General features: G+C 42.6%; 1 protein-coding gene across 2 annotated transcripts in view; it reads left to right on the top strand.

The window, feature by feature from the left end:
• The window catches only part of PRKAR1B (protein kinase cAMP-dependent type I regulatory subunit beta), a 92,454-nt gene that overhangs the window by 62,865 nt on the left and 5,642 nt on the right, over window positions 1-23,947 (top strand). For both annotated transcript variants that reach the window (XM_030958021.1, XM_030958020.1), the window contains exons 8-9: window positions 6,412-6,472; window positions 9,930-10,051. In XM_030958021.1, coding sequence (XP_030813881.1) covers window positions 6,412-6,472; window positions 9,930-10,051 — 183 coding nt within the window. The remainder of the gene's footprint in view (window positions 1-6,411; window positions 6,473-9,929; window positions 10,052-23,947) is intronic.

The following is a 23,947-nucleotide window of genomic DNA, read 5'->3' on the forward strand; positions in this document are numbered from 1 at the left end:
CTCCACCATTATGGGGCTGCTTTTGCTGTGCTCAGTTCAAGTGTAATAGTGGCTGCCTCTCAACTCCCAGAGACATGTTTCCTGCCATCTAGCCTCTAACTGGGTGTTTTGAATGTATAAATACTTCTGCCTTTAAATAAGGAGTAGTAATGCTTAGGGTATCTTTTGAAGTGTATCATTTAAGATGGTTTCAAAACTTGGGAGCAAGTGGGTTTCTCTTTTCTTATTTTCTGGTTTCAAATCCTTTTGTCCAAGGAATAAATGACCTTTCTCTGCCAAAGATTTTTGCTGTAGTCAGATAAAGCCCCTCCATAACCCCAGATAGTTATTTCTCTTGTCTGCATTCCTTCCCTGCCATGACCAGCCCCGTGTTTTCTCAGTCAAGTGTTGAAATTTTATTCAAGTTGTAAATATTTATTTGCAAATCATGCCTTCAGATCCACACTTGCCAAAAAGATTTTATCCTGTCATGAGACACTTGGCTCTCCACCTCATTTCTCCTTGCAGGCTCTATTTTGGTCCTTTGCTTTGCATTTAATAATTTCTTGGTTTTATTTCTGCTTAGTGCCATTTTCCCCACTTATGTGTCTCATTGATCCTGACTGGTTTATGATATGAATAAAATGTATCTCAGGAGGTTTGGAGTTTGGGGTTTCCTTTTTATGGATGGACAAAGCCTGATGCAGAAAGTTCCTGCTGGCTTTTTGTTACACTTGTCATCCATTTATTATTTAGCCTGTCCCAGAGGAAGTTTGTTGAAACATTTCTTTATATTTCATGTCTCAGCTTAGGTACTCTGATGGCTTGAAGGTCACATTCAAGTTTGTTTTAGCAGCTGTGATGATTATAAATGTTGGGATGGATCTTTTTGTCAGAATGTGCAGTCCTTGACAAAGTATTGTGCCATGAAATTCATTGTATTAGATGGGGTACAAAAAACCTCTTCAACACGTTCCCTCTGTGGTGCACTCACAAATTATCTGTCCATCTGTGTGTTCCACTTTTTTTATAGAATCATCTCTGCTGGGTTACATACTTTTCACTCTGCTGCAAATTCTTTTATGTGCATGTTCTCTGTGTGTGTGCACACGGACACAGACACACACACTTGTGGATATATTCAACATTTATTTACTTACATTCTTCTGGGAGAAAGCAAAGAATTTTTTTCTGCCATAGGCTTCTCATGGAATTCATTTGCTGCCCTCTTCTTTGCAATTTGGATTCGAGAGCATCACGGAATGGGGAACATCCCAGGGTAGTACAATATTTGTATTCTAAATATAGCAAATACCACAAATACCAGAGCAGCAAATGTCTCTATCCCAACATCAGATTGATCCCCTAGACAATTCAGTTCCCAGACTGAGAAAATTTGAAGTATTAATTTCTTGCAATTTCTTCTTTAGCAGGACTTGATCCAGGATAATCTAACTACCCTCTAGTTTCCATGGTCCAAGGTACCTGGCTCTGAGAGTGGAGCTGGGTGGGATTCAATACATTTGGCCTATTTGGCAAGCTGCTCACAGAAAGTGAATTTGTAAGTTGTGACAAATCAAGGATAGTCAGTTCCTAATGTTATACTTCATTTTATTTATGCTGTTTGGGTTTCTTCTACGGTCTTTTTGCAACTTTGAACCCGAGAACAAATTCTTTAACAAGCAGGTTTTTTTTTCAGCTGAGATAAAATAAAGTCAGGAGGATTTTGGGTAAAAATAAAATGTAGGTTGTGTGATGGCTAAAGCATAAATCAACTCCAAGGGCTGCAATCCACCTGACATCTGTGGCATAGAGCACCAGGACCATGTGGGCTGCTTGGTGTCCATGGCCAGAATGCACAGGGGCTCTTTCTTTCATGCTCCAGCAGGGATGGACACCCAAAGCATCATTCAGGAACAGCTTAATCAGGGATTAAATGGGGCTGTGCAGTCCTGAAGTCCATCCTGGCACCTCCTGCCAGGATAACTCTTTCTTTGAAACTTGAGTCGTGCTTTGCCTCTCAGTGGACATTTGTTTGGCTTCTCACTGAAGGTGGGGATTTCCAGGAAGGACTCAATCAGCTCCACCTGAAAAAAATGAATTGGAAACAAGACACAAAGAGTGCTGGAGGGACAAAGAAAGATTGGACTGGAGGAATGAGAGGAAAAACTGGAAGAAAACAGGGAAAGGGCAGTTGGATATGAGATGAAACAGATGCTGAATAGGAACTCAAGGACCTGTTACAGTCTCTGGGGCATTCATTTCCCCCAGCCTGTGGATGGCTTAAGCTAAGCCCAAGGCTTGCAACATTAAATGGTCCTAAAAATGGCTTTGAGGCCTTTTCTGTGTGGATTTGACGAATGAGAGTGATCTTGTTTCTCCTTGGGACTGTCTCAGGGAGGAGCACTGCAGCTTAGAATATTAACAAGGCTTTGTAGTTAATGGGAGCCACTGCCTTTGAGGAGATGAGCTTGTGCCTGACAGCTCCGAGCCAGGGAGAAAGTGAACAAAGGAGAAGGGGGAGAGGGAGAAGCAGCAACTATTGAAATAAGTTATTAATAGGATAGAAAAAAGCAGAATTAATAAAGACTTTTTAAAACATGCCATCAAGAACCTTGCCAGTGCAGAATTATTCATGTACATTTACTATTGTTTTTATCTGGCTTAAGCTGTAAGATTTCTCCTGCTTCCCTTGGGAAACTTTTCTGCGAGAGAATAATTCCTTCATTGGAAAACTTTTTTGATATTGATCTTAAATTAGATTTTCTCGATTTTCTCCCATTACTTTGAGTTATGTCAAGTTATGCTGCACTGAATTGCCCTCTCTTTCTGTCACATATCTGTAGATAATTATCACTGTCTACTTAAAGCCCCTGCCACAGTGCATGCTAGCTATGAGGATGACATACCTATGATCCCAGTGCTGAGCCAACAAATACAGGCTGGATTTGTTTTGCTCCTTCCTTATCAGCTCTCCCTGAGTGTTTTAGCATTTCTTCAAGCTCTGTTGGATTTGGGAGCACATTTCTGGAGGAGAGGTACCGAGACAGAATGTGGCACACCAGGCGCCGTCACATCTGAGCCACGGAGATGGAGCCTCTAAACTTCATTCCTGGATGATATCTTTGCCTGTGCAGACCAAAATAGCCTTGGCTGTGTTCTTGTTGCAGTCTGATGCAGGTCTCACCTCCTGTCTGTGAATCTCTTTCAGCTTCACAACTTGCAGGTCTTCTGTATGTCAAACATCTCTGCTCTGGATTTTTTTATTAGTTATATTTTCCAAATGGATGCTCATTCTATTATTTTCTAGCCCCATTTCTAACGCCTCCCGATCCCTTTTTGTTATTTTCCTCCTCTGGTGAACTTTCAGCATCTCACAGTCTGTAAGTGTTGGTACTGTCTTAATTGCTGCTGCTTCTGGGAGCTCCATGAAAATATTGCAGGAGGACAGACCCAGCACATGTACCAGGGAATGCACAGGTTCTTCTGCAGAGGGTACCCGAAGGGTAGGAGAGGAGATTGTGATGCTGTTCATAGCCCTGGCCTCAGCAATTTGGGTAAAGCAACTAAAGAAAACAAGTGTAAAAAGGACATCAGAAGTCAGAGGTGACACTGTGCCTGGGAGGGGATGAGAGAGGAAATCAGGCTGGCCAAAGTTGGTTGGAAGGAACTAAAGATGATCTTTAAGGTCCCTTCCAACCCAAGCCATTCTATGATCCTGTGATTCTGTGTTCTCTCTCTGTTTCATGGGAGAAAAGATGGTTAATACCAAAGGAAATAAACCCATGGTTGTTTGGCTGTGATTCCACTGCTGGGTTGTTTTTAGCTTGCACTACAGTACTGATCTCTCCAAATCCTTCCCTCACTCTGCTCGTGAGAGCTGCAGCAGGAAAACACTCTCAAATAAAGACAAAGTGCATAAGGGTGAGCCAGGCCTCTCCTACCTGGAACTGAATTTGGGATTTGGTTGTGCCAACCTGGATCCAGCCTCAGATGCTCTGAAAAAGCAGAGAAAGCTCCTGTGCCTGCCTGGGTAGCCTGAGGTGAAGCTCTACCACCCCAGGGGCTGCTGTTTGTCTCCTTGAGGAGAGAGGGAGGGGGGGATGGATGGAGCCATCCTGCAGGATGAATCAGGAGCCATCAGCTGGGTCACCTTGGGGTTCAGTGCATGTGCAGGCAAACAGCAGCCCCTAGCCCCAGTCACTAGCTCTTCCCATGTTCTCCCTCACCCCTGTGGGATCATTCTGACAGGGGATATTTAAGGCACTCTAGCTATGCATTAAGAGGGGTTCTAGATAATATGACAATACAGAAAATTGTAACAGCACCTTTAATTAACTATTTCCACTTCAGTTTTGCTCTTGCACTTGTCTTCTCTGTGGTTTCTGTACTGCTGCCCTGGCTTACTTTAGCCAAGGCATAGCACACCTGTGATCCTGTAGGAAGTGGTGGGCTCTTACTGTCTGGGCCAGGTGGGATGTCTGCAATTCCCACCTTCCTGGGTCTTGCCTGCATCTCTAAATACTCAAAGCTGCGGTCAGGCATCACTTACAGCTGCTGATTACTGCTTCTTAAAATTCATCTGTGTCCACAAGTCATTTAAAAAGCATTTTCCACATCTGTCCCTGGGTGTCCCAGCCCATCAAACTAAACCACCAATCTGGTTTTCCACAGCTGTCAATTTTGCTGCTCTCATTTCCACTCGATTGCAGGGAGGAAAGCAACAACTGCACAGTGTCCAGTTTTCCATTCTTTGTCTCCCAGCGAGCTGTCAGAAGCTGGCGTGGCTTGCAGAGCCTCCTGTGTTTGAAGTTCTCCACTTTTTTTTTCTTTCTGGCACTTCAAATGCTGCCGGGGCCCCCCGAGGTTGAGCACCAAGTCAGTCAGACAGAGGGGTCAGAGCAGGGTGAGCGATGCTATCGCTGAGCAGAACTGTCAGCACCAGCCCGGAGTCACGGCCGGGGTGCGCAGGGGGAGCCTCAGGAGCTGCTGCTGCTGCTGCTGATCCACCTGGGAACAGGGGCAGCTCCTGCTGGGGCTCTCTGGGGGCAGGGGTGACCCCAGGACAGGGGCACAAATGGGAGATGTCCCCAGAGGAGAGCACCTGGCAGCTCCTAGTCGGAGCTGAAGCCTGTTGATGCTGCTGGAAGGATTCGTGGTGCTTTGGGGGTTGTTGCAGCCCCACCTGCACAGCACTTGTAGGAGGAGGGATGATATTTAATTCTTGAATACATCAGCTATTCCCATTTTCATACCCAAAACACTTCTGGATGCTTTCACACCGGAGGGCAAAGTGTTTCTTCTCCTTTCCCCTTCTCTATTCCCAGCACCCACATGTGGTCACTTGGAGAAGGAGGAATAGAGAAGTGACTTTTCTATGGCAGACACTGACATTTGCTTCCATCCTCTCTGCCCAGTCTATGAATAAATGGCATCTTTGTTTTCCTTTCCTTGAGAGGGTCAATGTATCATCCTTGTGCTGTGCCTTGTAGATTTGAGTAGGAGGCACCAGGCAGCCTTTGACATCCCCAGGAAATCTGCCCAGGCAGGAGGGACTTGGGGTGTCACCAATGTGGAACAACTGCACTGGACCAAGGCAGGCCCTGGAGTTCCTCTTTGGTACCTGGGAAGAATTTCTTTACGAGACTTTCATGTCACTGCAGAAGGAATTGAGGATGCATTCGTTATTTTTGTATTGGTAAAATTTCATCATAATTATTCCAACATTAATCACCTTCAAAAAAGCGTGCTGGAGCAGCTGCTTGTGGTTTTCTGTCTTGCTGATCAAACACCATGTAAGGAGAAGGTGTCTTAGAAATTTATCACACAACAAAATCTTAGTAGAATGGGAATGACTGTGCTGGTGGCTGCACATACATTGATGGATTGTCTGCTCCCAAATGCTTAAATCTTGTTAAAATGATAATATGAATGGATTGCTCAGCATAACAATAGATACAACACTGTACAGAATGCTAACCAGGTTTACAGATAAACATTTGGCAATAAAGAGTTTTTAAGCTAAAAGGATGGGATATACAAGGGGGATATTTTAAGTTTTATTCTACTTTCTAATTACAAAGAGCCTCATTGGCAACAATATATATATATTGAATTAGCTAAACAGTTAATTGATGGAGTTCAGGCTTTAAAAAGAATGCCTGTAAATGGATACAATTCATCTGCAGTGTCCAGTAACACCAGTGAAGTCAGTGAAATTACAGCAGGATTGAATTTGAGTCCTTCTGTCTTTGCTTATCAGCAATACAACTTGCCCAGACATTTTATGGGGAAACGTTTGCCTGAGGCTGTTTACACTGGCTATGCTTAAGATTTGGAAAAAAAAAATAAAAAGGAGCAGCTGTAGGAAGAAATCACAAAAATACTTTTGTGTAATGTTCTGCCTCCTTTTTCTCTCTCCTGTAATAACAGGGCAGCACTCTGAGGAAGCGGAAGATGTACGAAGAGTTCCTGAGCAAGGTCTCCATTTTGGGTCAGTTGCCCTTTGGAACTTGGCTGTTGGCTTCTCTGTTATTCACGTTGGCAGGATGAGTTTTGATCTTTGATGGCACGATGAAAGGGAGCAGTGCTCAGACAGAAGGTCTCACATTGTGTTGTTTCTGAAGGAGTGAAAGTGTAAAGGGCCCTTTTTGTTTTTCTCGTTCTTTCCTGTGCGCTGCCCATGTGTTTGCAGCACTAAAGGTGGAGCAGGCACACACTGGTACTTTCAGTAGCTGCTGCTGAGTAAAGATCATGTGGATAGAGCAGAAAGCAGTGCAGAGATATGAATTTGTCATAAAGTCCAGTTACATCCTCCCAGGGAACAGGTGAGAAGCTTTTTCCTGCAAGAATACAGTGTTTGTGTGCACTAAACAAACCAACCTTACAAATCAAACTGGACTGATCTTTTTTCTTCTGTGCATTTTACAGCCCCTGTCTCACATTCTTAAAACATCTGTTTAGCTTCTTGTCCTTGGATTTTGTTTCCCTTTGATTAATGTGATAGCCACGAAATTTGGACATGTTCTTGATGGCCTTCAGTAGGAAAAACAACAAACCCATAATGCCTGACCAATCAATCACCATTAGGAGAACAAAAGCCTCTAATAAGGAGGACAGTGTTAGACAGTACAATGAGTTGTTGATTCTGTAGGAGAAACATCATGTTTTTGCTGGGGCTGTTTGGAAAAAAACAGTTCAGGATTTATTTGCTATATAATTAAAGTATTTATATTTCTACTTAAAATTTTTCTGTTTTTTTTTTCGTTTATGATATTCACTTACCATTCAAGGTACCTGAAATATGAGAGTGTTTCAGTGAGAGTATACTTGAACTTCTGAGAGGTGCTATCCATGAGATTTTCAATTATATTTGTATGCTCAAAGTGAGGCCAAGTGTGTTGCTCATTTATTAATGAAGTTTTCATCATCTAAAATCCTTCTTTTATGCTTAATTTAAATCTTCCTAAATTAAGAGCACAAATTATACCAAATTACAATGAGTATTTAAAGAAAAAAAGAATCTGTGCACCTGCACTAATGAGGAGCAATTACAACAATGAGACATCTCAAAACAATTTCAGAGTAGAAAGGTTATTCAGAGATGTGCTTCCTTAAACACATTCCTTCATTGTGGTTTGCATTGTAATTAGAGCCTAATTTGTAGTGTGGCTTTTGAATCTTGGTTCAAAAAAAGAGGAAAGACTTTAAGATTTGAACTTTTTTTAAGTACAGAAAAGCAGTGCACAAAATAACACATCATTGCAGGAGCATGGAAATTTAGGTGAAATTTGTAAGGATCTCTTTGACATGTCTAAAAAGTAGATGACACCTGCAAAGCAGAAAGATATTTTAGAAATCTCAAAACAGCACTGAAAAGTCAACTTCATTTTTTCCCTTACTGTGGTCAGAACTCAGTGATTTCCTGGTGCAAAAACCTCCACCTGCTTCTTATGTTTCTTTTTTCCGAGGTCTGTCCAGTGTCTTTAATTAGCTGTATAATTGCAAGAGTCACGTTTATTTTTTTTTAAATCTAAGGATTTTTTTTAGATTATCGGTAGTTGCTTATGAAAGAAGTGATACTTTTAAATTTTTCTTCTGGAGTTTAATTAAAGTTCTGAATTGATATGTACAATTTAGGCATTGCAAAATAATTGCATGTGGTCTAATTTATCTGATACTTCAATTCTAAAACTAAAATTTGTAGAATATTCTATATAATGCTCTGTTTGCAAGATTTATTAACCAATGTATTTGTAGTGGTACAGTTCCCTTAGACAAAAGTGAGACACTTCGTGACTAGAGCTAGAATTAGCTTTGAATTTTTCATAAAGTCAACTGAAGAAGAAGTTTCAAGAGGCTCTTTCTTTTCATTGTTAATTACTGAGTTCTTTAAAAAAAGAAAAAGAAAAGAAAAAGTCTTCTCTAGTCTGTATGAAAGAGTTTTATGCTTATTTTTAATCAAACAGAGCAGTTTTTGAGTGGTGCATTGACAATATGGGCTTGGTCTTTGACGTTAGTTCTTGTGCAGCAAAGGTCACAAACACAGCAGGAAAGTGCTTTAGGTGAGGGAAATGTTAGAAACAGTTAATTTCCCAAGCAGCAACAAGAAAAAATGGCATAAAAATATGAAGCTGTGTCAGTCAACTCCAAACTTACCTTTGGTGCTTTGAGCACTTTGGTCTGGTTTTGTTACCAGGCTCAGAGTGTTCTTTTGAGCTCAGCCAAAAGGCATTTTAACTTTAAGGAACTTCCTTTCACCCTCACACAATCCTTCCAAGCAATATTTAAAAAAAAAAATGGGAAACCAGAGTCTGATGGAATGGCACACATCTAATCCTGGTGTCAGAAACTGTATCTTGACATACATTAGTTCAATAATTCATAGTAAGTAGGAATCAGCAGAGCTCTGGGACATGAATTTCAGCCCAGCTTTTTGAGGCAGTGAAGGTTAAATCATCGTATTATCTGTTGCTTTTAATAACTCTTAAACCTGTAATTTTTCAGTCAAATCTGATCAAAGTACAAAAGTTCAAGTACAATTCACTCTCTAGAATTCTCATGCAAATGTGTGTTGGAGAGAGACCCAGGTGGCACCTCCTCCCTGAGGGCAGGACAGGTGGAATCCATCCCTCAGCCAAGGCAGGGGACGGCACTGGGACCCTGAGCAGCCCTGGATTTAAGATTTGAATGTGCAGGCTGTCCCTTGCCGTGGTGGGGATTTGGGGCAGGTGCAGATGGGTGATGAGGACCCCTATCACAGGCTGCTTTTGCTCTGTTAATCCTAAACCAGACCCATCATTTTTAATTACAGAAATTTTTTTTAAAGTTTTATAACTTTTCTCCTTTCAGAGTGGGAATGAAAAGGAAAACACTTTGCAGGCCATCCTGCTGGCAAATGAAGAGGAGGTGCCATTTCAAATATCCATAAACCTGGACGCCTCTGGTGTCCTGCTGCTCATGCCACCAGGGTCTGACCACAGGCTGTGGTGGTCTCAGCCATCCTTGAGATGGACACTGCATCACCCACCCCAGAGCCCACCAGGAACTGGGAGCAGCTCTGATGAAAACACTGCAGGACTTGTCCTGACACCTGGTGTGGGATGTGGTGAGGGAATCTCAGGTACTCCCATATCTCTAGGCAGCTCCTCAGCTGCTCCAGGCCATGGCAGTGCCAGGGCAGCACGGATCAGATCTCAGCAGTGAGGAACCAGAGCCAACTTCTCCTGTCCAACTTTTCAGATTGCTATCTGGGTGATTACTGATGGCTAAGACACAATGAATAAATACATTCATGTTTCCCAACTGGAGGTTCGTGCAAAGTGCCTGGATGAAAGAAATGTTTCTTTTATAACAGAACCAGGCACGGCAGAGCTGTCAGTTTAGATATGAATCTTCAGCCAAAGTTGGAGTGTTTTTATAATATAGCTTTATGATCTTCAATATTTTAGAGTCCCTGGACAAATGGGAGCGGCTGACAGTGGCTGATGCACTGGAACCTGTCCAGTTTGAAGATGGAGAAAAAATTGTTGTGCAGGGAGAGCCTGGTGATGACTTCTTCATTATTACAGAGGTAAGATTGGCAACCTGATAAGCTCTGTCATTTCCTGGTAAAGATCAAGGCTTTGTATTAAAGACATTTGGGTTCAGTTCAATCTCTTACTTCAGCATAAATCTAATTCCACTTAAACCAGGAGACCTACTCAAAATTCAAATGAATTCAGAGACCAGTTCCATGGAATTGTCTTAAGTGAGACAATCTTTTTTCCAGTAAACTGAAAATGCAGAGTAATTTTGAGGTGTGTCTGGTGTCTTTACTGTTTGAAAGTTTGTTTACTGTGGGAGATTTTCCTAGTTCCAAATTTCTGATCAGCAGGGCTGGATCAGCCACAGAGTGCAGTGATTGTTGTTCCCAAAGGGGCTTACAGGGGATATCACAAATGGACATCTGAAAACTGGAGCAGGAGACCTGATCAGAAAACAGATAATTTGTTCTTTGTTTTGCCTTAAACTCAGTCCTAATGGCTGAGCCATCTTTTTGTTTACTCTGACACAGGCAGACAGATCTGTCAGGCAGCTAAAAACGCTGACATCTTTTTGGGAGATTATCTGACACTTCAGTTCCACCATCTCACTTCTGCAAACAGATGCTGACGGGGTTTCCCCCCCTCTCTGACATAAATGTTTGGATCCCTGGTATCTCACAGAAGCACCAAGGCACTGTGATATAACAAGCTATAAAGAGGAATTAGAGAGATTCAGACTGAATAACAGGAGAGCATTAGGATATCATTGTCTATGGATTGTGAGTGTTCCTGTGCAAATATACAGAGCAGAAATAGCCAACATAATAAAATAAACCAACCAAATAACCAACATATGGCTGTGGTGACAGCTCCAGTGCACACTCCTGGCCAGGTGTTACATGACCAGCAATGAGTTCCAGTGGTAGCACAGGAACTGGGAGAGAACTGGAACCCCTCAGTGTGGGAGAAGATGGGTCAGAGGGGTCAGAAGCTGGTCATGGTGCAGCCTTGGGATCCACTTGTATGCACACAGAATGCATCCCAGGCTTTGCTTTGCTTGCTCTCTATCTGTGGATTTTTTGGACAGGTGCCTCTATGCAAAGCAGCCAGAATTTGGTTCATAATCAATATCTGACATTTAAAATTCCATCCTTCCTTCCTCTTGAGTGTTGGGAATATGTATTTTATTTATGAACATAGTTTTTCTACAATGCTCACAAAACTGTCAGTGCAAGTAACTGCACCTGTCTATCATACAGGGACACAATTCAGGAACTTTAAATTTGTGACAAGCAGTGTCCCATCGAAACAACAGTGCTAGAATAAATGAGACTAGATATTAGATAGGGAATCTTTTTTATTAGGAAGATGTTTAGTATATGAGAAAAATTTAGGAAACAGAAGTTTTTTTCAGAAATATGGAATTTTTATTGCTCCTAGTATTTCTGAATGTGCTGTTATTCCTTGCAGCAGCAGGAGACTAGGAAAATTTAATTTTCTTAGCCATTGAATCCCATGTGGAAAATTGGCAGCTTGCTTAAGAGTTACCAAGGGCCTTTATTTTCCCCCACTTGCTGAAACAGCTGTTAAGTCTTGAATGGGTAGAAAAGCATTAACACTGCATTCTGTAGAAAGTACCTGCTCACCTCACCCTTTCACTGCAAATATGACTTAGTTTCTTACTTTGGAAATTGCCTATATATTTTACTTTAAAGAATGAACATCCAGTTTCAACTATTTCTTGTGCTGCAGCCTGCTCACAAAGAGTTTAAGCTTCGTGTTTTAAATGTGATTTTTACAGGAGTTCACATCTTTGATTTTAAGCTTTTCTGTAGGAAAAATTGCTGCAAGTCACCAGGAACACATTATTCTACAACCTGCTTGAAAGTAGTTTTGGCTGGTTTGTTGTCACAATATGTTGAAAAGCCATTAGCTTCTTTCATATGCTTTTTGATGTTTGTGGTCTTCTAATCCAAACCACTAAAAATGCAGCCAAGTTGTTTGGCTGCTGTGTATGCAGAAAACCATTTCATATATCACTAAAATGCAGCCTCCTTTGGAGCACAGCGTGTCCAGTACTACAAAGCTAACTTGGCCACATGATTTTTGGACAAGGTACTCATTTACCTTTTTATTTACTCATTTTACATTCCATGCAGCCCAGAAAGCCAGTGGTGTCCTGGGCTGCTTCAAAAGCAGCGTGGCAGAAAGTCAGGGGAGGGGATGCTGCTCCTCTGCCCTGCTCTCTGTGTCCAGCTCTGGGGTCCCCTCCCCAGGGGAGCCCACTGGGATGACCAGAGGGATGGAGCCCCTGTCCTGGGAGGAGAGAATTGGGATTGCTCAGCCTGCAGAGGAGAAGGCTCCAGGGTAACCTAACTGTGCCCTTCCAGCGCCTGAAGGGAGCCTGCAGGAAAGATGGAGAGATTATTTGTGAGAGACTGGGGTGACAGGATAGGGGAATAGCTTCAAAAGAAAGAGAGTAGCTTTAGATTAGATATCAGGAAGAAATTCTCCCCTGTGAGGGTGGGGAGGCCCTGGCACAGGGTGCCCAGAGAGGCTGAGGCTTCCCCATCTCTAGAGGTGTTCAAGGCCAGGTTGGATGGGGCTTGGAGCAACCTGAACTACTGGAAGTTGTCCCTGCCCATGGCAGAAGGTGGAACAAGATGATCTTTAAGGTCACTTCCAACCCAAACCACTCCATGATTTATCATAAACCATGATCATTCATATCATGCCTTAGACAAACCAGTTATCACTTTATAGAGTTTGATGCATCCCAGATACTGGTTCCAAGTGGAATCTTGGGACTCCTAGCCTAAAAGCTTCTCTGAGGCACCCAGGACTCACATATGGCTTTAAAATTGTTGAAATTCATGAATTAGTCATTCATTTCTGGTTAGCCTGCCCTGCTGCCTTGCTCTGTGCCATCCCTTTGGGACACTGTAAGGATATTGGTCCTGCCCAGGACACAGCCTGTGAGTCGATTGGCACCTTCAGGATTTGCAGACTGAAGAGTCACTGAAACCTTTTGAAAGGGAGACTGATAGCCCCAGTGATGATCAGAACAGCAATTCCTGCTTTAAACCAGGAATATCATCCTAGTTAGTATGGATAAGTCTAATTACTCTCCCCTTTCTATCAAGCAAACACATTCAGCTTTTCCCTGTATTTCTGACTATAACCTTTTTGTCATGGCTTTCTGTCCACCTTCCTACCTCCAGTGTTGCACAGTTTATTTGGGGTGCAGGTTATTTGAGGTGCAGACTGTGAGCATGGAAAAGCTACAGAGCCTCTTGGAAAAGAGAGGCTGCAGCAGGAGCTCAGCCAAATTATTAGAATAACAGAAAATGTGCACAGGGAAGAATCACAGGAAACCAGAGCTTTTTAAGTTCACTGCTCACAAAGCTGTTTATGGTTCATTTTTTGCTAAAAAATCTAATGAGAAAAGTGCATACCCTGAACTCCAGGACAGCTACAGTTTTTCTGCCATCCTAAATCTTCACAGGCACCAGTAAGATGTTTACTTGCAGTAGTTTGGGTTCTTTTCTGTTTAAATATCAAGCAGCCTTCAACAAGATTTAGTTCTAATATTTAAAGGTTGTGGGTTTTTTTTCCCAGAGATAGAATTATTGTAATGTTTATACCATATTCCTTAATGTGAAGATAGGATCAGAAGTGAATGTCTGCTTATAAAAGCAAAGTAACGACTTCTATGAGATTGATTTACTGCACTTGAAACTAGTAATTAAAAATAAAAAATAAAAAAATAAGCAGCCCTGCAGTTTCTATATTTTCAGATATTTCCAGGTCTTACTTTCCCACTATGGTTTTCACACAACAAACTCGGGCTTTCCCAGACCAGACAGATGTGGAATGTATCTGCTGGATTCCAAGGTCATGGAATTATCCCATATGAGATTCCTGGCACAGAGGTGAAAAACTTTAAGCACCATGAAACAATTGTTGCCATAAGGAATTATATTTTGGCAAGCGTAAATCATAACAGATGTACGGTTTCTAACAAATAAATTTGCAGTTGTGTCGTGCCCTGCCACACTGTGTACCCAGCAGTGGGGAGGATTTATTCATCTGACTTCAGATAACGCAAATATTTTTAGCCAGCATTTTAAAGTGGTGGATGCAAAGGCATGTGAGCTTTGTGGAGTTAAAAGTCCCTTTAAATGAAATGCCAGTTGAACAGGGGCTGGTTTTATTCCCAACTTGTGCTTTGCCACTGACTCCAGCTCAAACAGTAGTTCAAACCAGTGTAGTAGTGCTCTGAAACTGGAAAGAAAAGAGGTTTTTGCTGTTGTCTAGGTTACTGGGAAAGGTAGCGACAATAGTATTAAAAATAGCGGTTCTGATCATGTACCACTCTCTTAAGTTCACCTTCCAGCTTGGCTGGGTGGCACTGTACCTCGAAGTCTGTAAGGCAGCTGCCAAAAACACCATTTCATAAATCACTAAAGGGACCTGCAGCCTGCTGGGGTTTCCAGCTGCCAGCCCTCCCCTGTCACATCCCTGGCATCGCTTGTCACGAGCCAGCGCCGTGTCCAGCGTGCCCAGCCTGTCACGGGACTCACCCCCCGTGCCCAGGGACTCTCTGAATCTCAGCTCCACTCTCAGAGCTTGCTGAGCTGCTGCCATATGGCCCTAATACCCATAAAGTTTGACATGGTTTAAGAAAAATGTGTGCACAGGCACACAAACGTGCGCAGGTGGAGGAGGAGAGGACAGCAAAAGGTTTCTGACAGGGCCAGGGTGAGCCTGAAGAGCACAGCTTGTGGCTGCCCTTTAAGTGTACAGCCTGTCATCTGCTCCTAGGACAGGTTAGTTTAAAAAGAAAGCATAGAAATAAATCTGCATGAGAAGTAAAACATTGGCAATTAATCGCTGGTTGAGCTGCCCAGCAATCGCATGCAGCAGTCTAAAAATAAAAGACCTAAAAATAGAAGATAATTCACAGGAGACAATTCAAGGAGAAATGGACCCATGGTATCAAGGAGTTTGGCATTGGATATTTGTTTTTAGCTTTAAATCCCGGTATATTTAATTGCAGATCTGTGGTAAGTTACAGAGGGTACTCCTCTCCAACACCTTTGTGAAAGGCACTTATAAAAATCTGGGATTTATATTCTTCATTATTATCCTGCTATTTAGGAGAGGAGGCATGGTCAGGGCATCTGATTTTCAGTCTCAGCTGTCCAGTCTGTGGGCAGAACATTGCCCTCCCTGTTTCTCCATCAGTGGGAACAATCTTAATGACACTTCTTAAAGGTGAGGAAAAGCTTAATGGGAAAAGGCATAAATATCTGTCACTACTGAAACTAGGCAATGGGAATAGCAGAATCAACAAATAAAAGAAAAAAAAAAACACTGATAGTGCAAAAGGCTGCCTTATTGAAATAAATGAGTGAAATTAATTGGTAATGATTATTTTTCCAGCACTATCCCTGGCTGATCACATTGGAAACAGCCCAGTAGTCCTTGGTGGGGGCTGTTCCTTCCATGCTGCTGTTGACATTTCAAGTCAGGGCCACAAACTGCCTCCGGTCTGGGCAGGATCCGCTGTGAGTTCTTGATGAGAGTGTACTTGAGATAGTGTCCTGTAGGTGAAATCAGTGTTTCCAGCCCTGCTGACACTCCTGGCACGCTCTGGAGCGTCTCTGCACAGATGCAGTTCAAAGCCTGTAGGTGGAACAGTGTTTGTAAACTCTTCCTGCCATGGTAACCTCGGAAGGGCACCTGGTCCTACACAGAATTGGGCCTTTCTGTAGGAAAACTCGACTTGAGTCTTAAATTACACAACGAGCATCTGAAGATTTATGATTTAAAAGCTCCTTAAGAAGGAAAAGAAAAAAAAAAAAAAAGAATAATAGCCCAATTGTTTCCTGCCCTAAATCGTCGCTCTTTGACATTCTAACCTAAGAGAGACCCCTTTGGCACCTACCCCTGCGACAGGCAGGAGAACTACAAAGTAAACTCCTTCCATAGGGATAATGAAGTCACTGCCTTAGGCACACTCTGCTATCACACCTGATAATCTCTTTAAAACACAGTGCGATTAATTATTAATTAGGAAGATGAATGTTGTCTAGAAAAGGAGTTTCAAAGGCTACAAATCTGAACTGCTTAGTGTTACCAGGATTTTGTTGATACCGAAAATGTTTGTCAAAGGCAGTCTGCAGCGACTCCTAATGTACCCAATAAACAAAATATCCTGAATAAACAGAGCCAGCAGGCACCAGGGCTCTGTACTCTGCTTATTTTTAACTGCACAGACATTGTTTCCCACAGAGCTCTTACAGGAAGGGGACGTTCGATTTTCTTGACATCACCCAGTTGTGCTGGGGCAGCAGCATTTCCACTGGCCCTGCTACAGGGTTCCTCTGTGCTCAGGATCCATTTTTAATGGCCAGCTTCCATCAAAGATGGAAAGTTGGGTGTGTGATTGGGTCCCATCCTGACAGGGATGGAGGTGAAGTATTTTGCTGAGTCAAAGACACTGAAATATCAGCTAAGTCCAGCTTTTGTTAAACTCAATCTAACTTCCATGGGCAGTGGGTCAGGCTGCATATCCATGGGATAATGTTTCATAGGAAGCAAATGGCTGCTCCAGCTCTTCTTCCCACCAGCCATGGAGGAGCTGTCAGTGACTGCAGCTTTTGGCCTTTCCTTCCAACTCTTTCTCCAGCCCCACCGATAACCACTGCAGTGCAGCCACCTCTGGTGAATTCTGCAGAGCCTCAGAAGTGATGTACAAGGGAGTATTTTCCTAACAATTTTGTGAAATTTCACATTAGCCACTGTTTCTAGTCTATTTTAAAGCTTTGCAGATTTCATTCCTCATTTGTGGCAGAAACCAGGACAACTGTATGTAAATGCCGTGAGTTGCTATGAACCCAGAGAGTGGAGAATAATATATAATAGTTTAAAAATGTACAGTTAAAAAATACTGTCAAACCCAGTCATGACTCAATCTTGAGTCCACAACCAGAATTAAGTCCTCTTGCTTCATCCTTCTGTAAGACCATTAATGTCACATAGCTTTTATATTAGGAAAATGACTCTTTTTGAAAAAGAGGTCTGATGGAAAGGAAAACAGTATAAAAGCAATGTGCACAGCCAATAGTTTGTGATGGAAAAGAGTTTTCACCTGGATTTGGCCCATCCAAATGGTATGAGATAAATAATTTTATAATTAAATAATTTTTAAGAGTTTTAATAATTGTGGTCTATATTACATGTAACCTTTTAACCAACTCATTCCTCTTTACCTGCATGAACCTCTCATGAAGGTTACAGGGTTTTTATTCTCACCACACCTTCTGATGAGGTCTGTGAAGCAACCTCCATGTTGCATGATTTGAAGCAGAGGGCACAAAAATTGGGATAATTCTTCATTCCTGAAGAAACAATTGATGGGAATTAGACACCTTGAAGGATCTGCATGATTTTCTTTATGGAAGGTCTAAGGCAGAGAAAAAATGGGAGCTTGTGAACAGCACCCCATCATTACTGGACCATCCTTATTCCTTTAGGTTAAATGTTACCACCCAAAAATGATGTGTGTTAGTTTATACTGCAGGTTCTGTGGAAGTCACTTGCACTTTGTATTGGCAGAAATGTGTTGATTTCTTCCCTTGTTTTTGTAGAAAGGTCTCTTTCATAAATCAAAGGTTGGCAAATAATAAAAATCCAAGATTATTTACTGGCTAAAGGAACATTTGCAGTGTCTTTGGCTACATAGTTCAAAGGATTTGTCTTCTTTTGGAAAGTAGCCCTAGAACTGCTGATCCTTAGCTCTAACATGAAAGCTGTCCCAGGAATGATGCTATCAGCAGTCCCTGAGGGCTGAAATGGCAGCTGAGGAGTGATGTGCTGGTGGTCTTCCAGGACACTGGGAGTGAGGACATTGCTTATGTCAGCACCACCATGTACACACAGGACCTGCTGTGTTACTCTGTCTCTGGGATATTGATAAACCTACATCTTGAAGCACAATTCCCAGGAGGATTCAGTGCAGCCATACTGTTCCCAAAGGCTTAAAAGTAGTTTTCTCAGCCTCTTTTTGCACATGCTATACCCAGCATAAAATAAAATGTATGAATGTTTCCCCGGTTCACTTTTGACATGACAACTTGTGTAGGAGTCTCCAGTCTCATTCAGCTGTAATTTAAAACATCTGATTTGTAAACCCATAAAACTGAAGTTTATGCTGGAATGACAGACACACCCTGGCCCTGTACCACTATGGGATATGTGGAAATCAGGGAAATCATTTGGTGTGCAGAGAAGTAAACCCCAAAGTTAGTAATTGGCAGTTTCTTTCTTAATATATGCGTGCCTCATTTGAATTTGCATAAAAATCAGAGTGCAAGATTTTCTCTGTATTCAAAGCAGCATGTGATTTCTCCCTGAGCTAATACCAACTTTAGGGTATGGTTGGTGCTCATTACCCTGTCCAGAAGTGTCTTCCTACCAGGGCAGTCTGCAAAAGTGTCGGAGGTTCACAGGGGATGAAAAGCCTCTCCATGGGAGTAAGGAGAGCAGCACAGGCTGTTTACCCCTCAAGGTTTTCAGGATCCCCATAAGCTCCTTTGGCACTGGAGCCTGAGCTCACAAGACCTGATTCAAAGCACTTAGTCAAGGTGAACAAGAACCTTATGGCCCCAGGCATGTTAAATCTGAACTGACATTAAAGGCATCTGCTGTGTCAGGAGCTGGGAGCTTCTCTGTCTTCAAGTAAAACCACTGCAGTGTAAACAAGACCTGAAATATGGTGGTGCTCAACCTAGAGGGAGAGAAATGGAGAACTTCCCAATCCCTGCTGGAGTTCCTCCCTTCCTCTGGATCATGTTAAAGCTGTTCCTTAGTGGAATAGCTTTTGTCCCTGCTCTGCAAAGATATCATTGGGTTGACTGCAGATTTGCTGCAAGAATATAGCCCCTAGGGCTCCTTCAGTAGCTGTGCAGTGTGGATTTTCTGGAGCATGCAAGACCCTTCTCAGTGTGCTCCAGGATGTGGCAATTTTGAGTTTGTGAGGTTTTTTCTTCTGAATTTCAGAATTTGGTCCTTTGAACACACAAGTTTCACTAACTGAAAGGACTCAAAGAGAGCTTTCAGCGGGGGATTTTCTTGATCTGTGTGATAAACTCTCTTCTCTCCTTCCTCCAGTTTACTCCAAGTTTTATTTCTTGCTCAGAAGCTGCTGCCCTCGCTGGCCACAGCTGCTCTCCCAGCCCTGGTCACAGCATTAGTTATGAGACTTTAATGACAATGTCTGCCTCAGCCTTTTGCTTGGTCTGGTTACTTCAGCATCTACAGAATGTTTTCACAAAGAAGCAGATGGTGGTAGGAGTAATTGGGCCGTAAAACAGCATTAACAGCTAAAAACGATTTTCACCAGAAAGGATTCTGCGGGCAGGGTGAGGGAGGTTCAGCTCTGTTTTCGTGTTTTCTCTCCTATACATTCACCCCTGCCCTGGCTGTAGGTGGTAGCTCTCTGCTTCCAGGAGATGAGCCCTGTCAGGTCAGTCACAAATATGAACAGTTGATGAATAACCCATTATAAAGTCACTTTTATGTTGACTCAGTGGACGTTTCCTGGCTTCAGAGAGAGGCAAGATAATGGCTAGCTTTGTAGAAAGAAAGAATCTCTAAAATGCAACATTTTTTTCCCTTTGTGACTTTTATTGCTTTGTACACTGACATGTCTGAGGGAGGAAAACAGGGCCTTGTTGCCAATAATCCACAGCGCTTGGCACAGACGGTCTTTAAAATCTGGCACTGGGATGAATATTAATTCAGTTGTTTTCCCACAGAAGCTACTGATTAGTCAAGGCCAAGTATCCCTGAGATGATTCATTAAAACCAACATCTGAGCCCACCTTTACTGAGTAGCTCTGCTTCTTGTCACCCCTGCAACAGGTGACTGAATGTGTAATGGAAGGGGCGGCCAAAATCCCAGAACGGAGTAAAGATAAAAATGCAGAGGAACCCCAAGGGCTGTGGTGCAATGGCTTCCCAGCTTTCTGGGCATGGAGCCAGGACAACTAGGCAAGGGGGAATCACACCCCAGGCAAGGGGCTCCTCCCATGGCTTGGAGCTGGTATCCTTATTCCTCTGTCACCATCCCCTCGCTCCCAGGCCTCCCAGTCCCAGTTGGCAACTGGTGGTTTGAAGAAGTGTGGCACTGCAGTGGCAGAGGTGCTGTGGTGTCCCTTGTCTAATGATGGGGGATGATGATGATGGTGGTGATGATGATGAATTCATGAGTCCTGCAACATGTGGATATGCCTCTACTGAACACCTGTGTGGTCTAGCCTGATGGTAGCTTGGCTGCTGTGGCTCAAAGGCAAGAATTTGAAGTCAATATATACTATAAAACTTAAAGTTTTGCTCCTGTAAAGTCTTTCAACAGGAAAGGCTTAACAAAACAAGAAATCCCATTTTTTACTTTGTGCAAAACTCATTTTATTTCACCTGAGTATTGCATAGGTCTCCGTGCACAAAGCAAATTGCAGCTGGTACAGTTTCATTTGGCTTTTCACTGTGTTTACTGGCCTCTCTCTGTCTGAATCTTGACTTCTTCCATTTAATAACAGCATTTCTTTTACCTCAAGAGGAATACATAGGTACAGCACAGGTTTAATGCAGGCTGTTATCAAAGAAACACTGAAAGGAAAGATTGTCTGAGGTACTGCAATAGGAGGATGAACAAAACGACTGAAAAGGTCTTCCCGTGTCAGACATCTATGATTTTAAATACTGAACGATCAAGCCAAAGGCATTTCCTGGTGATTAATGATGGGCTGGGTGTAGTCATGTCTGGGCCTTAACCCTGGTCTCCTGTATATCCCTAGGAAATGCCCTGTGGCTTAGTTCTTTCTGCTGTTTTAAGCTACACTTGGCTTATGATTGATTGTCGTCTTTAAAAGTACCTTAATGTTTGTGGCTATTTTGGTGACTGCTCTAGACAGCTTTGTTCCTCTCTCCCAGGTCTGGGTGTTATTCCTAAACCCATAGTCCCAAACTAATATAAACATGTCTGAATAGCAGAGAGCTGGGAAAACTCCAGGCATATGTAGGGCAGTTTGATGCAGGTGTGATATAAAACACACAGCAGACTGCAGGTTGTTTGATATCAGTGGTGGCTGCAGGGATGGTGTCCAGGACCTCTGCCAGCTGGGCAGTGGCAGGTGCTTTCCATCTCTGCTAAAATTTGATGTGCTGTTGATAATGATGGCCAATAAGATGAATGTTGTATTGACAATGTAGTGATGATCACTAACAGTGCAAAGGTGATTTTGGCAGCACTGCTCTCCTAAGGAGACTGGCTGAGTATCAGGGTGCAGAGCTTGTAACTTTAACATTGCCTTTAGAGCTCCTTTGACCTTGCATTATTAATCCTAACCCCATTCCCAATGTGCTGGCTTCCTAAAAATCCCATGAAATCAGTGCAACTCCAAATGTACTAAATCACAACCAAATTTGAAAACCTGGATGTGTAAAATGTTGCATATTTGTTCTCAAAAGCTCTCAGCAGCTCATTACCTTGGGCATTGCCTTGTGCTGTATTTATAGTGAGTTCTAATGGAAGCAGAAAAGAACTGACTTGCTTGAGATCAGGAGAGCAAACAGCCACCACTTTTCCAGTCAGTGAAAACCTGGGGCTGCTCTGGCAGCCTGTTCCCACCATCAAAACTGGCTCATCAGGGGGGATAGCCAAGAAGGGAGACTTTTCCAAACTGGACCAAATTTGCTTGAGGTTCCACATCAGACAACTGAACTGATTTGTATGATCCTTTTTTGAAGTGGAGGGTGAAGCACCGGCTGATAGATCTCCCAGATTCACCAGACAATCACTGTTTCATAGAATCATAGAATGGTTTCGCTTGGAAGGGACTTTAAATATCAATTAGATCCAGCTCCCAGGAATTTCCAGGAAATTTTGAGCTTTTGGCTTTCCTTAAATTAAGTTAGTGATTTGGAGATGCTCTGGGAAGCAGATATGATTAAATAAGATGCAACTTATTATGGTTGTAGCTGTTATAATGTGAGAACATGGCCCAGACAGTGTTTGTAGACAGGTGAATGGTGGATTTTATTAGATTTACCTGGGGAAATAGGCAACCTGAAGACAGACATGTGCCCGAGAGCTCTCATCCCTTTTTCTAGCTCTGCTTGTTGATCTAATAAAACATATTACTTCCACAAACCTCATATTGCTGCAATTAAATGAAATCCTCCCAGAATCATGCTGTGTGACAGATCTTTTCATTCATTTCAGTCCCACTGCAGCTCCATCCAGTCCCTCTGCTCCGCCATGGGAGCAGCAGCGTGTTGTGCCACTGCACAGCCCCTTCCTTCTCCTTTTGTAGTGACTCTGCAAAGACTTAATAGCAACACATTAATGAGGATTTGTGTGGCTGTGGAGTGAGGGGAAACTTATCTTTTGAACGTGTGAATTACGGAGTGTGCGGGTTAACAAAGTGAGAAAGAGCAAAGGTATGTTCAGAGCTGCCATTGATGGAGGTAATGGCAATTGCAGATGATCGGCCTGACCTTTCCATCTCTCATTCCGTACACTGCACTGCCCTTTGTGCTGGGTGGTGAAGAGGAAAATAAAATTGGCTAGAAAAACTTTCTAAGCTCAAAACTAGGATAAAAATGTCACATTTTGAGGCCATGGGGAAAAAATGTCACTTGTGCTTTTTTAGAAAAAGCATAGGTAAAAAAAATGAAATAAAACCAGAGATATAAAGTAGTAACTTTCTGATTAGGAAAATTGAAGTTATTTTCTTATAATTTTAATAATGTCTTCTTTTTAATAATTATCCTTTATCCTGGATGGAGCTTCACTATTTTTTTTTTATTGATGGCTATATCTTTAAAATGGGTGGTTAGACCAACAAAACCAAACAGTCAGTATGGCTGAATTTTAAACCAAAAAAGTTTCTAAACCAGTGCAGTTTCTCATCCCACCCCCTGCCCCTGGTGAAGCCCATCCTGCACTGTCTGTCCCATCCAGGGGTGACACAAGCTGCCACATTTTGCCTAGTGCTGCCTGGGGGTGATCCCATCTGATCCACTGAGCTGAAATAGAGGAAAAATAAATACAGGATTTCAGTTTTTAGCACCATGAATCATACTTGCCTTTTGTAGCCAGGCTCTTTAGGCCAACTGCTGGCTATAGGATTCATAGTTAAATATAAAAACAGAGCTTCTGAAGCAATTAGTGCTTGTAAGTACCTGCAGGATAAGCCTGGGAATCCCAGTGTTGATCCAGATGGGCCACACTCTAGAATGTCTCCCTCATCTCTGTAGGGTCTGAGAGTTTAAAAGTGAAACATCTATCAAAATCTCATTACTTTGGAGAGGATGGGAGCTCATGGATTATAAACCTTAATTTATTTTTTATATCTTAAATCATGGTGCCATATCTAGGGCATAAATTTTTGCAAAGCAAACTGCTGAAGCATTTGGAATGAGTTGAATAAACACTCCCAGCAGTGCTGCGGAGCAGTGCCAGAGGGAGCAGGCAGGTGCGTGGGGTGAGGATGGCAGAGAGGTGCTGATGGCACAGTGCTTTGGGAACTCCTACTCTTGTTGTTTTTGCATTAGGAGGCTTGTATTTACTCAGAGGAGAGGAGAGAAGGTTAATGCTATCAGTTTCTGGGAATACAGGCACTCCCCAGTGACTGAAAGAGAATATTCCTGGATCCCCCAAAGACCATAATTTCACTCCCAAGTGTCTGCTAGTAGAAAGACATGCCTGTCTGCCTTCAGTTCAATATCATCACAAAGGGCTGATTTATTTTATGGTGTTAACCTGCCTGACAGCCTTCGAGCTCATGCTCTGTAGGGTTTGCTTGGTGGTGTAGGAGGCTGAATGGGTATCAGTATACAAAGCAGCATTTTAAGTTGAGCAGCACTGAGCA

Source organism: Camarhynchus parvulus, chromosome 14 (assembly GCF_901933205.1).
Source record: "Camarhynchus parvulus chromosome 14, STF_HiC, whole genome shotgun sequence".
NCBI classification, from domain to species: Eukaryota; Metazoa; Chordata; class Aves; order Passeriformes; family Thraupidae; genus Camarhynchus; species Camarhynchus parvulus.